Here is a 15,335-nt window from a genome sequence, read left to right as displayed (position 1 = left end):
AGCCTGCTGTTCAGTCGTTTGGTCATCCCTCACTAACCACCCCCTGCTGGTCTGGTCGTAGGCAGCCATCTTGTTAGGGCATGAGGGTTAATCTGCATATTACCTCTTTATTATATAGGATTCTATTCAGGCTCTCTCAATGGATTTGATTACGCCCACCCACATTGGGGAGGGCCATCTGCTTTAATCATTTCTCCAATTCAAACGCTAATCTCTTCTAGAAACACCTTCACAGACATTCCCAGAAATAATGTTTAACCAGACATCTGGGCATCCTGTGGCCCACTCAGGTTGATATAAAATTAATCATTGCAAGTGTTTGTTACTTTAAAAAAGCATCTGCAATAAATATGTAGAAATGTTTACATTTCGATATCATGTCACATGCCTTTTCTCTGGGACTTCTGTGAATGTCTTGGTAACTCCATTGGATGCCCGCCATGGGAACCCATGTGTTCTTTTGTGCTAAAGTGAGTAGAGTCATATTTTCCCACAGGGCATAGTGTATACATAGGTTGATAAAGACTAGCTACAGTAGTAGATGATAGGACAGAGGCTCTGAGCAGATGGAGCTAAATGTTTATTTGTTGGAGATCCTGAAGTGACCTGAGTGCCTCTTTGTTACACATTTAATCTGAGGGTTTTTTGTTTGTTTTTTAGAGTGGCTTATATGCTTCCTGGGTCATTTTAAAAAACATTTTCTTAAAAATAAGAGTGATGCAGAGTTGTATATCATTTCTAGCAGAAATACCGTCTTCCCTTTTAAAATATATACTCTTCAGATGGCTTCAGTACACATAGATTTTTATGAATGTTAAAAATTTAAGCTTTGGATCTGTTTCCACAGACTTCCCAAGCTGCCATTGGGGAAAAAATTTCTTTGTAACTTTTACAAATGTATGAACTTAACCAAAGTTAAATGATAATACATATGTATGGGAAAAGGCTTAGAATGCGTTCTTGTCCCTTTGTTGGTTTAAGTATCTATGTCTTATCTGAAATTTAATCGTAAAACACTTAAGAAAATTGAGGGTTTTATAAGTTGGAACTAAAAAATAAGAAGCTTGACATATTTAAGTGAAAAGTAGAACTAAGACTTTTTGTTCATTTTTAAATAGGGAGCCTGATTCTTTAACTTTGCAATTTTTCTTTTAAGCAAGGGCTGTAATTAGTGTCATAACTGAAAAATTTTAACAGCATAAAGAGAAAGGTATTTAAAGTGGCAGTTTTAGGCACAACATATTGATTGGATTAAACCCAATTGCTAGCATTGCTTGGGAATAGAGTAACAGGAAAAGAAAGAAGACATAGATTTGTCTATTTAAAAGAGGTAGATAATTTTGTTGTGACTACTTTTATTTAGATTACCAATGATCTGGTTGCTAAAGCAGTTGGATCCTGTTTAGTGTGTATTTTACTTGGCTTATTCAGGGCAGCTTGGTACTGTTGACTACTATTCTGGCCTGGCAACTTTCTTTCCCTTGACTTACAAAAATCTTCTCCCTTGATATTTTGTTCCTTTGACTATTCAATTTCTTTTGAGTATGTACTCTTTTTTTAAAAAAAATATATTGATTTTTTTACAGAGAGGAGGGGAGGGGATAGAGAGTTAGAAACATCAATGAGAGAGAAACATCCATGATGAGAGAGAACTACTGATTGGCTGCCTCCTGCAAGTCCCCCACTGGGGATCGAACCCACAAACTGGGCACGTGCCCTTGATCGGAATCAAACCTGGGACCTTTCAGTTCGCAGGCCGACGCTCTATCTACTGAGCCAAACTGGCTAGGACTGCACATTTTTTATATTTTTATTTTTTATCCTCACCTGAGAATATGTTTATTGATTTTTAGAGCGAGAGAAAGAACAGGACATAGACATCAGTTGGTTGGCTCTTGTATGCATCCCAACTGGGAATCAAACCCGCAACTTTTTTAGTGTATGGGACGATGATCCAACCAACTGAACTACCAGGCCAGGGCTTGCACACTGTTTTTTAATAATATTACCCACTCTTGATAGTGATGTCTACACTAAGACACCTACTGGAAGATAAATACAGTGGGGCCTTGACTTACGAGCTTAATTTGTTCCGTGACGGAGCTCATAACTCAAATTACTTGTATGTCAAATCACTGTGAAGTTCGCTGCGCCAACTAGCGGTGGGGTATCTGAAGCTGGCTCGTAACCGGAATTTTTTTGAGCTTGCAACTCAAAGCAAAAAATCGGCCGAGAGACAGCTGTATCTCAAAAAAACTCGTTAGTCGGGACACTTGTAAGTCAAGGCCCCACTGTATATGCTTGACATCTCAATTGAAAACAATGCATCTTTCTCACCTCATTGCTAGACTTCTTCCTTCCTCCTTGTTTCTGTTCTTTTCTTGGTGAACATCATATTTACCAAAGAAAAGATGAAGTTTTAAGTGAATGGTGGTGATATGCACAGAAGGATACATAAAGCTTAGGTTTTCAGAGACATGATTTTTTTCTTCCTCTTAGGATATGTGCAAGGAATGAGTGACTTACTTTCCCCTCTTTTATATGTGATGGAAAATGAGGTGGATGCCTTTTGGTGCTTTGCCTCCTACATGGACCAAATGGTAAGAACGGGGTTCCTCCTTTTAATCAAACTAATTTGAATTTTTAGTTCTATAATGTTATTATATAAGAATGAATTATATTTAGTCAGTTATGGGACTTTAGAAACTTGCTTCATGTTGTTTGTTTGTTTGTTTGTTTTTTAAATAGCCTTTTCAAGAGGCTTGGAAATGCCAACATTGTTTTTAATACAAAAAATAGAAAGTGCCTGTAGTAGAGGAATAATCAGGTTTTAATATCAGTTAATGCTTATATTCTGCAGAAGAGCCATGAGTCATTACAGAATATTGATGAAATAGATGAATGCAATTCTTGTGAAGTAGTTGAACTTTCATATCATCTGTTTCAGAGATAAAGCTTAGTCATACCAAGTAATATCCTTACCTTTTGTGAACATTTTGGATTTTGTCACTGATTTTTCTCCAGATGTGTTTGAACTATTTGTAACACTGACACTTTCTTAGTAATTCACTGTTATTTTTCTCAGAAACATGTGGTTATCAGAGTTGAACTATGTCTATATATACATATTATTACAAAGAACATTTTATCATCATTGATCTATCTTGGCAGTGGAGTTCTAGGACAGTAGTACAGAGAGAGTGTTACGGAAATAAAATAGAACAGTCTATTCACGTTATCTTTTAGAAAGAAAAAAAAAGCAGAGGGTCTAAGAGTAGATAAAGGCATATGAAATTCAAAGACTTGATCAATACATAGGTCACTTTACAATTTCAGAACAAGATTAATATACTTCATGGTGGGCCTTGAAGTCGGATATTGAAATGGCTTGCTTGCAGTGGGATAAAGATTTTGAATATGAAGTCATTTAAAATGTTTCCTAGCAATGTAGGGTTTAACTTAGAGTTTCTGGGATACAAATATGGAATTTGGAAGTGGTACCTTCTTTGATTCGATTCCTTCTATTCATTCTATTCTTCTCCTGTTGCTTACCAATTCTTTCCCCTGCAATTTTTCTCACTTTTGTCTATTTACTCAAGTGTCATCCATGGATTCAACTCATCCTCACTTCTCCTCCTTTTCCACATGCATAATGAAATTTGATGATTTTAAAATATCTTTTGCTTTTAAATTGATAAATATACAAATTATGTAGTTCTTTACACTAATGTTTTTGGATTATTTGGAAAGATTATTAACTGCAGTAATGTAGTAATATCATAGTTTGTCTTCCTTACCTTTTTGATTGATTGATTTTACCTGCCTTCTTCGTTCCAATTACTCCTAAGTGCTCTAGAAACCTGAGGCATTTGTTACAAAGGTCTGTACAACTGATACTAATTGTATAAAAACTCTTGTCTGCCTTCCTTGTGTTTCTGTTTATCCCCTTTTCACTAGAGCTAGTATGTTCCTTGATAAAGGGTTCATGTCTTTGCTTAACTAGTTTAGTTCTCTGGTATGCTTCCAGAATTTTCCCAATGCCTGATATGAGATTGTTGTTCAACAGATTTTTGTAGAATAAACACATGAATATTTCCCCAGTGCTTAGTTTAGACCTCAACTTATAGTAGGTACTCCAAGAGTTAACATGAACATACTGCATTTAGTTTATTACAATAATGGTTTTCATAAAACTGAGGAAATACTGACATGTTCCAATATAATGGCTTATGATACCAAATGCACTCATATATGTGCATGTATTTAGGTCTCAAATGTAAAGATTACTTTCTGACCACCTGTAATATACACTTGTAATCTATTATTTTTTGTATATGAAGGTTTAAGTTCTGTCTTTTCACAGTAAATGCTCTCTGTGTTTGCCTTTTTCATTGAGGATAGTCTGGGGGACTTTTCTAGTCTTTATTCTAAAAATATCTCTTAATATATTGTCTACTAACATCCCATAATATTTGAATGAAAGGTCAATATGTTGCAATTTAAAAATCTACACAGTTATTTTTCACTGCATTGCTATTGTTTTGGTGCCCTTAAATCAGTGCTGCAGTTGTTTGATTCCATTTTGTGTTACAGCTTTATTTCATATAACCTATTATTTCTTATGTGATGGCTGACCTAATATCTGTAGATTTACTTTTGTTGATATTTACTCACATCTAATGTAGGTCTAGGCATAGACTTTGTTATGGAAATATTATGGAAACATTTGCAAAACGATCTAATGAACTTTCTTATACTCACCATTCATTTTGCCATAAAGTTTAGTCCCTCCCTTCTCACCTCACACCCCCATAAAATGTATATGCATGTGTATATGTATGTATACATTATATGTAATATGCATATATATAATATATGTATGCATATGTGTGCGCACATTTATTTATAGATATAGATACAGTTGAAGCCCTTTGTATAATCATATGGATGTTATTTCTTCTCCAGGAATAACTTCTTTTCAAAGTTGGCTTCTGTCATTTTGGGAGTGCTTCTTTTTATAGCTGAGTGGGTAGCAGTGAGGATGCCATGTTGGTACTCCCAAACCGTGTTATAACAAAAATGATGCTGTTTACCAGAGAGTTAATTCTGCCTTTGCCCTACCTGACCAGGTGGTAAATGTGAAGAAACTATATCTTTTTCTTTTTTTAAAAATATATCTTGTTGATTTCAGAGAGGAAGGGAGAGGGGCAAGAGAGATAGAAATATCAATGATGAGAGAGAATCATTGATTGGCTGCCTCCTGCACACCCCCTACTGGGGATCGAGCCCGCAACCCAGGCATGTGCCCTTGACCGAAATTGAACCCGGGACCCTTCAGTCTGCAGGCCGATGCTCTATCCACTGAGCCAAACCAGCTAGGGCGAAACTGTATCTTTTTGAAAGATGTATATATATTTTTATTGATTTCAGAGAGGAAAGGAAAGAGAAACAGTGATGAGAGAGAATCATCTTAAACCTTTATGTTAGTCTGTTAAACTGTTCTTTAAATCATTAAAGAGAAACCAGTTTATTGAGAATCAGTAGCCTTTTTTTTTCTCTTCTACCAAGAATGGGTGATTTCAAGTGTGAGGGAGGGGATGTTCTTCTTAGGCTTTTCACAAGGGGCAGGGTAGTAGGTCACCAAAGAGGGGTTGACGCGCATTTTATAGGGATCAGAATAATCTAAGAAGCCTTTTATTTATTTTGGTTCCCCTTCTCCATCTTTGATGTGTTGGTAGGGAATTTACTTAACTTAGAAGATTTTTGGAAGCGTGTAAACCACAGCAGTTCTCAAACTTTGTGATCTTAGGACCCTGTTACACTCTTAAATCTTAGTGAGTACCCCAAGAGCATTTGTTTATGTGGGTTATATCTACTGATGTTTATTGAATGAAAATTAGTACTGAGAAATTTATACTTACTCATTTTAAAGTAACAGTAAACATACTACACTTTAACATGTATAACATTTTAAAATGGAAAGTTAGTTTTCCAAAATAAAAACAGATTTGCTGAGAAGAGGGATTGTTCTACATTTCCATTTTCTTTAATGTCTAGTTTAGTCCTACCTGATTCTGGATTGAGTCTTTTGCATTATCACACATTATATAACCTTTATACTTTGGGAGATTAAAAAAAAATTGTTGACATTATTACAGATGTTTCCCATCTTGTGAGAGATTTTAAAGTGCAAGATGCAGATAATCTAGTATTGTCATGAAGATGGTTTTGACATTGCAGATTTCCCTAATGTCATCAAATCTAAGAAATAGTTAATTCTTTAAAATGAAACACGTTAAAACTAAAATAGATTTTTCATATGATAATTTGAAGAAGTATTTTAAAATGGAAGTGATTTGATGAAAGTTTATTTCCCAAATGTGTTTCCTTTCACTAAATCTCTTATTCCATGTCAGAAATTAGTATGTCAGTCAGTCTATAGTTAATTGTTTCCACATTCTTTTTTATCTAAATCAAAGGAATAGAGGGGAAAATAATCCCTAGTTTGAGACCAAGGATTCTCTTTCCCTCTTTTTTAATGTTGCTCTAGCTTTTTAATTTGTTGTGATTTAAAAAAATATAATCAGTACTAGAGGCCTGGTGCACGAAAATTTGTGCACTGGGAGGGAGGGTCCCTCAATCCGGCCTGCCCCCCTCACAGTCTGGGAACCCTCAGGGGATGTCCTACTGACGACTTAGGCCCACTCCCCGTGGGGAGCCGCAGTTTGGCCTCCCTCTGTGGGAGGTGACTGGCTGATCATGGGAAGGCACTGCCCCCATCACCCCCTCGCTGCTGCTGCCTCTGGCCTCCCTCTGTGGGAGGCAACCGGGGCCGATCATGGGAAGGTGACTCCCCCAACACGCTGCTGCTGCTGCCACTGCTTGCCGCCGCGGCCCAGCTCTTGCAGCAGCAGCCACTGCGGCTTTGTCTGGAAGACGTCCTGTCTAATTCGCGTATTACCCTTTTATTAGTATAGATGATATGAGTCTAACATTTGTTTTTAAACTCATGATTTAGTTATTAGTTAATTATTCTATAAAATATTTACTAAATATTACTTATATGGTAACATGTGTTTCCTTCTCTAAAGCACCAGAATTTTGAAGAACAAATGCAAGGCATGAAGACCCAGCTAATTCAACTAAGTACCTTACTTCGATTGTTGGACAGTGGATTTTGCAGTTACTTAGGTAAGGTAGTGAATCAGAACTATACCCAGCAAATTGTAGGGTAATTCATGGGGAGAAAAAAATGACTCTTTTAAAGACATATATGCTCTATTGCTGTTGCCAGGATTCCTCTGAGGAATAAAAGTGTGGGACCAAACTGTCTTGGCATGCTTATGTCTTAAAAATATTTTTTATTTATTTTTTATTTTTAAATATATTTTATTGATTTTTTTACAGAGAGGAAGGGAGAGGGATAGAGAGTTAGAAACATCGATGAGGGAGAGACATCAATCAGCTGCCTCCTGCACACTCCCCACTGGGGATGCGCCCGCAACCAAGGTACATGCCCTTGACCGGAATCGAACCTGGGACCCTTGAGTCTGCAGGCCGATGCTCTATCCACTGAGCCAAACTGATTAGGGCTTAAAAATATTTTTTAAAAAAAGATAGTTACTGTTCTTTTTTATATTTGTTTTATTAATATGCTTTTATTGATTTCAGAGAGAGGAAAAGAGAGGGAGAGAGATAGAAACATTGATTGGCTGCCTCCTGCACGTCCCTTGTGGGGATCAAGCCCACAACCCAGGCCAAGTGCCCTAACCAGGAATTCAACTGGCGACCTCTTGGTGCATGAGACAATGCTCAACCAACTGAGCCACATTGGCCGGTCTGTGTCTTAAAACAGTTTATTTTTAAAATGAGTTATTTGTTGTTATTTGGTTGTTTTCTTTTAAAGAAGTTAGCCTGCAAACTTTGAATTGTTTCCTTTAATTAGTAGAAGACAAATTTATAGGACTTTCAATAGCCTAACATGCATAGAGAAATTTGAGTTTGAAATAGGTCACTGTGTTCTGAGATAAATAGCATGAGCCATATATTTTTTTCCCCTTCTGTATAGAATCTCAGGACTCTGGATACCTTTACTTTTGCTTCAGATGGCTTTTAATCAGATTCAAAAGGGAATTTAGTTTTCTAGATATTCTTCGATTATGGGAGGTAAGTTCTTAAATTATACAAATGCATTATTTGTTATGGAAAGCAACAATTTATTCTATAGAATATAAATGGATTATACCAGTCTACCTGAAATTTCTAAAGCAAGTATGTTTCAAAATTCTGATAGTTTATTGTCTCTCCTTAAAATTAATGATCTTGAGCTGAATACCTGATCTTTGGAGCCTTTTTCTATAAATTATAATCCTTATGAGATTTGGGGCTAGTTGATTTCCCAGATCCAGTTCTCTAGACCATTTGTGTCTGTGTTCTCTGCTGGGGCGACTTGACTGTGTGAGGCTCTGCCATATTCTGGTATAGGTTGTAGAGTTCAAGGACTTTTTAGCCGGCCAGTCAGTTGAGATGGCACTGTATTTATAGTTTGAGATATTGGGAGGGAGCAGACTTGTATTTTGCTTTGTAACAGAAACTTAAGTTAGAGCAAAGTATGAATAATAACATAACACATCCTATTATCTGTATTTAACAGATGAGGAAACCAGAGTTTCAAGAAAAACTCACATATTCTTTTCTTTTTTTTAAATATGTTTTTATTGAATTTTTAGAGAGGAAGGGAGAGGGATAGAGAGATGGAAACATCAATGAGAGAGAAACATTGATCAGCTGCCTCCTACACGCCCCATACTGGGGATTGAGTCCGCAACCTGGGCATGTGTCCTGACTGGGAAACAAACTGGTGACCTCTTGGTTCATAGGTCGATGCCCAACCACTGGATTACACTGGCCAGGCAAAACTTGCATGTTCTTGACCTGGAATCATATTTTTAAAGGTAGTCAATTTTGTTATTTAGTACTCAACTTTTTTAAAAGGATGGATTGAGAATATTACCACCACACAGTTAGAATAACTTCCTAATCTGTGTTTACCAAATATATTGGGATGTTAAGTGGAAACCCTTGGAGGTTAATTGAATTTCATTTAAACTTTAAAAAATTGGGTTAGTCTGAAAATTATTCAACTTGATTTACGCCTGGTAAAAGAAATGAAAACATGTTAAGTATGCTTTAATAGTATGGTTATATGGGTCTTTTTATGTTTCCAGATAAGATATTATTAGGTACATTAAACAGGGGGAAATTAAGGCCTTAAATTTGAGGGCATAAGTAAATATTTAGGAAGAAGTGCAGCTATTGATCAAATATTTTATGCATTTGGGTATAAATTTGGGGTATTTGATTCAGTTTTTGTCACAATATGTGACATATAATATGATGTTTAAAATGTAGAGTTGTCTGTGGGTATTTTTGATTCCATGCATTGTGTAACTGAATCTTTTTTATTTACAGGATTTAGTTTTCTAGAGACAGAAGGTGATTTAAAAGTGAGAAACAGCATGTAATTGAAAGTTCAGGAAAATATTGAAAATGCCTCTAACCCTTATACCTTAAACTTAACCTCATAGCTGTGGCTCCTTAATTAATACCATTCATCACATTGGTTAGACTCGATGATTTGCTTATTGTAGTTACCTAAAGAGCCACATTTGGAATTCATTGTGTTCACAAAATGTTAATTACTTTGTAGGTAAAGGTAAGACTTTCCTTCTCTACCCCCCATTTCCTAACTAGAAAACTGGTAGGCTACCTCATCTAGGCAACTTCTGCTTTGCATAGAAGGCATTTAGAGTTCAACATTGTATATATGAGGAAAATGTTTTAGAATTATTATAATTTAATAAATAGTTGTTTTGTTTTATAGGTAATGTGGACTGAACTACCATGTAAAAATTTCCATCTTCTTCTCTGTTGTGCTATTCTGGAATCAGAAAAGCAGCAAATAATGGAAAAGCATTATGGTTTTAATGAAATACTTAAGGTAGTTATTTCTTTAATTTAGATTTTAATATTTTGTTTTTTTCCCTCTTTTGATACACAAAACATTTTCTTGGAGATTTATTGAATCCCTCGAGTAATTTAAACTGTCAGTGACTCTGGGAATGACAGTTCACCAATTACATATTGGCCAGTAATTAGGATAGAAGGAAAATTCAACGTACACTTTTTTTATAGTTAGTTTTCTAAAAGAATATTGTTATTTTGCTTATAACTTGAAGATAGTAGATTTGAGACAGCTGTTAGATTTAATGTTCCATAAGCTTATTAGTTATTTTTCAGCTTTAAAACGGGAAATGATCTAAGAAAAGATGTATTAAATGTTCTGTTTGTTTGTAGTGTGTGGATATTTTTATTTTAAGGATTTTATCTGTAGTAAAATGTAAGTGGTAATTATTTATATAGTAGAATATACAGTGCTTCCAATTTTGATTGTCATTTTATTTTATTGATTCATTTTAGCATATTAATGAATTGTCCATGAAAATTGATGTAGAAGATGTACTGTGCAAGGCGGAAGCAATTTCTCTACAGATGGTAAAATGCAAGGTATACAGTATATATATATAGTTGTTGTTTTTTAATCCTCATCCAAGGATATGTTTACTGAGAGGGAGGAGGAGGAGGAGGGGGGGGCGGGAGAGAGAGAGAGAGAGAGAGAGAGGAGAGACATTGATGTGAGAGGGAAACATTGATCGGTTGCCTCCAGTGCACACACCAACCAGGGGTTGAACCCACAACCTTTTGGTGTACGGGATGATGCTCTAATCATTTGAGCTAATCTAGCCAGGGCTCAAGGTATACAGAATTTTAAATAATTACAAGATTTTTTGTTAATGTTTTTGGTGGGTTGAGCTCAAGAACAAATTTTTCTTCTTAGAAATAATATAAATGGCTGTTTCAGCAAGTTGAAGGCACACGCAAAGCATTGGCTAGCATTTTGTTTACCATTATAGATTTACAACATGTAATTGAAAACAGTTGGTTAACACTACGGTGTCGGGTGAATTTCCCGCCAAAATATAAGATGGCGCAGGCAATTATTTAGGTTTCCCGCGCAAAATCAGAGTTAGTTTAAAATGCCTATATCTTTTGAAGTATGGGTTCGATTGAAATGAAATTTTCGGTTTCTTGTGTAAAAAATGAAAATTTATTCAATCACAGACATTTTTTTATCTATTCAGTACATAAATAATTCGATATATATAAACTAAATACGAAAAACCCAAAAAATACTTATTACCTAAAAATAAACACGAGTTTACACGTTTCCCGCACTCCACCGCAAATCTATATGAACCGAGTTAAGACGGCTCCTGCGGAGTACGCGCAATTCACGCGAGCCGACTTAACTCGTTTCCCGCAATCCAAGTGTTAACCATGCTAGATGAAAATCATATAATAGAGCAAAATGGCAAAAGTAATGAAAACATTTCTGTGACAACCATCGAGGCTGTAGAATTTTTAAAAAATATATTTTGATTGATTTCAGAGAGGAAGGGAGAGGGAGAGAGAGATAGAAACATCAATGATGAGAGAGAATCATTGGCTGCCTCCTGCATGCCCCCTCATGGGAATCGAGCTAGCAACCTGGACATGTGCCTGACCAGGAATCAAATCATGACCTCCTGGTTCATAGGTCGACGCTCCACCACTGAGCCTCGCCGGCCAGGCGAGGCTGTAGAATTTAAGCATTGGTATGTATTCTCCAGTCGAATTAGTGAATACAGAATAGGACCTCATATTAAATATGCAGTGTCTCCAAATAAAGACAGATGCTAATCAGAAACGATTAGTCCATGCCATTACATTTGTGTATCATGCTCTTAATTTGTTTGATAACAAGGCACATTTGATTATCTGAATTCAAATCATTGATGTATTTTGGCTTTTGCATTTTTATGAGAATTCTTTTTTGGTCTTTGTGTCATTCGTTCATGGTTCCAAATGCTTATTTTGGTTCAGTTTAAACACTTATTTGGTAGGTATTCTGTTCAAAAAATATCAGTGATACCTTCTTACATTTAAAGGAACCTTTGTATATTGAGGGGAAAAGTATGAATAAAATAGTAGAAAAACAAGGAGAATGAAACAAATGCTAAATATTAGTAACTTTCAATAATAAAGATAAATAAAATATTAGTAACTATATGTTTGTGGGTGTGATAGAGTGGGGTGAAGAGCGATTAATTCAGAATAGATCAGGGAACCAGTTAATGAAAAAAGTGGTTAGGATTTCATTTTGGAGTGAAGAAGGAAGGTTTGAGAGGGAACATAACAATTATAATTTTAGAACAAATGTTCAAATTCTGGAATCAGTGTAGTCTTAATTAGAAGTGTTACTTTGTGGTTAATTTTCCTCTATGGTGAATGATGGTTTTGTTTTTCATATTCAGGAATTGCCACAAGCAGTTTGTGAGATTTTGGGGCTTCAGGACAGTGAAGTCACAACACCAGACTCAGACACGGGTGAAGATGAACATGTTGGCTTGACTGCTTGTTCTACACCTGCGTTTCAGAGTAACTCCTTGCCTGTACTTGCTGCCAGTGGAGCCAGAGATGACAGCTCCACACAGATATCAGTGTCCCCAGATGTTAGCAGATTAACACCTGCATGATCCTTCTTGTTGCTTACTTTTTGAAGAGACACTTTGTTGCAACTTCTTTTCAAGTTTTTGAAAGGTGGAAATTTTAAATCTTGGTAATGATCATGCTTTAAGATTAATGGAAAGAAAGTGTACTGATGTTCTTGCATTAAAGCTTTACAAAGATTTACACTAATTATTTTTGTAGTTACTTCTACCAAATAGCCTTTCTTTTTCAATAACATTCCTTAGTATTTTTATAGCTAAGTACATTTTATTTTCTTGTGGATGTGGATGAACTGGAATCGAATAAATATTACAAGTGGATGAGTTGGAAATTATGCACTTTGAAACCATTCGCTTTGTTTACTCTAAATTTAATGGCTTTGGATTTTATGAAATTAAATGTTGAGCCTTTCTATAGCATTCTAAGCTGAGAAGTAGATTGCTACCCAGTGACAAAATAAAAGAATTTGTTTTTCTCTGTTGTTTACAATAATATTCAGCTTAAATATTTATGCTGGTCGAATGTGATTTAAATTGGACATTTTCATCAATGCAATTTAATGTGTAGATAAAGAGCTACTTCAAGCATAAGAGGATTGGCAGTATATTTTTTACAATGGACTTTTGTTCACTTGTATATAAAGACTATATAAGTACTTATTTATGAGTATAAGAAAGGAATAACATATTTTCTTTAACTGAATAAACTTGACTATTGATTTATATACCCTGATTTGACAAAATTAATACATAGCATCAATATGAGATCTTTTTCAAAACTATTTTCTTAACCAAGCATTTATTTCATGAGGCTACATTCAACCCTATACCTGGTATAATTTTGAAATTAATTACTCGTAACCTCACTTTCCTAATGTTTTATTATCTTTCCTAATAATGTATTAACTACTAATTAATCTGGTCTTTAAATTTTTATAAAATACTCTTTGCAAAAAGCTTATGTAAAAAATTTCAGTATACTATTATAAGTCTCAAAATAGTACTCTTTTGTATATGAACAAAGCTGTTGTTTTTACCATGCAGTGTTGCATGATTTTAAGTTATGTGGAATTAACATAACTGGTTCCGTTTTAATTGTAATTTGTTAACGCCTGTACATATCATTAAAATACATTTGAAGTTGAAGTAGTGTTTTCAGTTAAATCACACCTAGAAAAAAATCTGCTGGTTCTTCATTTGGAGAAAATAAATCCAAGATGGACCCAGTAAATGTCATATTTTTATGTGATTGAAACAGTCAATTGGATGAGTTGTGGAAATAAAGAAATAAGACTTCTTTCATAACAAAAAAGTTTCACCAGCATGAAATTGGGCATAGTGTTGCCATGGAGGATATAATTATGTGACGCAGTAAAGCAGCTTTCTACAATTGATGCTAATGTAAAATGTGACGCAGTTCTAAAATGATCCAATAGATAGGTTCTCCCCCCCACCCCCTAAAACTAGAGAAGCAAATGAAATTTTTTCCTACTTGAGCATTAACTGACAATCATGACAGAACCATTAGATGTTAGTTTTTAATATCATATGTGTTATCTTTCATCAGTTAATAATGAGTAAGCCTATTCAGAAAAAAAAAAAAAAGTAAACTGATCAAAAACTCAGCATCTCCAGCCTTTCATTTCCTGCTGTTCAGGAAATTGCTTAGAACATCTTGATGTCCTTCTTGTCCTTCCTGGACAGGGGGCTTTGGGGACATTTGTTCCCACTACGTAATGTGATATCTACTTCAGAGTTTTTAAAAATCTTAACACATTTAGTAAGTTGAACTTTTGTCAAGTTTTAAATAAAACTACTTGCTAAAACACTTGATTAAATAGTCTAGCACATTTTTTATACGGAAGAGTAATGTAGTATAGTGCTAGATAGAGTTTTTATTAAAGTATAGTTGACATACAATATTGTTTTAGATTCAGGAGTACAAAGTGATTCAACATTTATATACCTTACAAAGTGATCTCACTAAGTCTAGTAACCGTCTGTCACTGTACAAAGTTATGATTTTATAGACTGTATTTTCCATGCTATACACTACATCCCTGTGACTTATTTTATAACTGGAAGTTTGTGCCTCTTATTCCCCTTCACCCTTTTAGTCTTTCCCTCCACCTCCTTCCCTTCTGGCAAACATAAGTTTCTTATATCTATGAGTTTGTTTCTTTTGTTTTTTTATATTCCACATGTAAGTGAAATCACACCGTATTTGTTCTTCATTGTCTGACATTTCATTTAGCATAATACCCTCTTGGTTCATCCATGTTGTCACAATGGACAGATTTCATTATTTTTTTATGGCTAATACTCCATTGTGTGTGTATATATGTATATGTGTGTATTTTATATATATACATACCACATCTTGATTCGTTTGTCAGTGACAGTTTGGTTCCATATCGTAGTAACTACAAATAATGCTGAAGTGAACATAGGGGTGCATATATCTTTTTTGAATTAATGTTACTATTTTCAGATAGATACCCAGAAGTGGAGTTGTTGAGTCATATGATAGATCTATTTTTAATTTTTTGATGAACCTCTATACTGGTTTTCATAATGGCTATACCAACTTGCAATCCCACCAACAGTGCATGAGGGTTCCCTTTTCTCCACATTCTTGCCATCATTTATTATTTGTTGTGTTTTAGATAATAGCCAATATGACAGTTGTTATATGATACCTTATTTTGGTTTTGATTTGTATTTCCC

At 35.0% G+C, this 15,335-nt stretch overlaps 1 protein-coding gene across 1 annotated transcript in view; it reads left to right on the top strand.

Moving 5' to 3' along the window:
- The window catches only part of TBC1D15 (TBC1 domain family member 15), a 65,397-nt gene extending 51,643 nt beyond the window's left edge, over positions 1–13,754 (top strand). Inside the window, 6 exon segments of the mRNA XM_014461478.2 lie at positions 2,500–2,600; positions 7,092–7,191; positions 8,069–8,166; positions 9,884–10,000; positions 10,480–10,566; positions 12,414–13,754. Coding sequence (XP_014316964.2) covers positions 2,500–2,600; positions 7,092–7,191; positions 8,069–8,166; positions 9,884–10,000; positions 10,480–10,566; positions 12,414–12,635 — 725 coding nt within the window. The 3' untranslated portion in view covers positions 12,636–13,754.
- Positions 13,755–15,335: the final 1,581 nt, after the last annotated feature.

Source organism: Myotis lucifugus, unplaced genomic scaffold (genome assembly GCF_000147115.1).
Source record: "Myotis lucifugus unplaced genomic scaffold, Myoluc2.0 scaffold_156, whole genome shotgun sequence".
Lineage (NCBI taxonomy): Eukaryota > Metazoa > Chordata > Mammalia > Chiroptera > Vespertilionidae > Myotis > Myotis lucifugus.
Note: the sequence above shows the minus strand (reverse complement) of the source record. Positions and strands in the feature narration are given on the sequence as shown.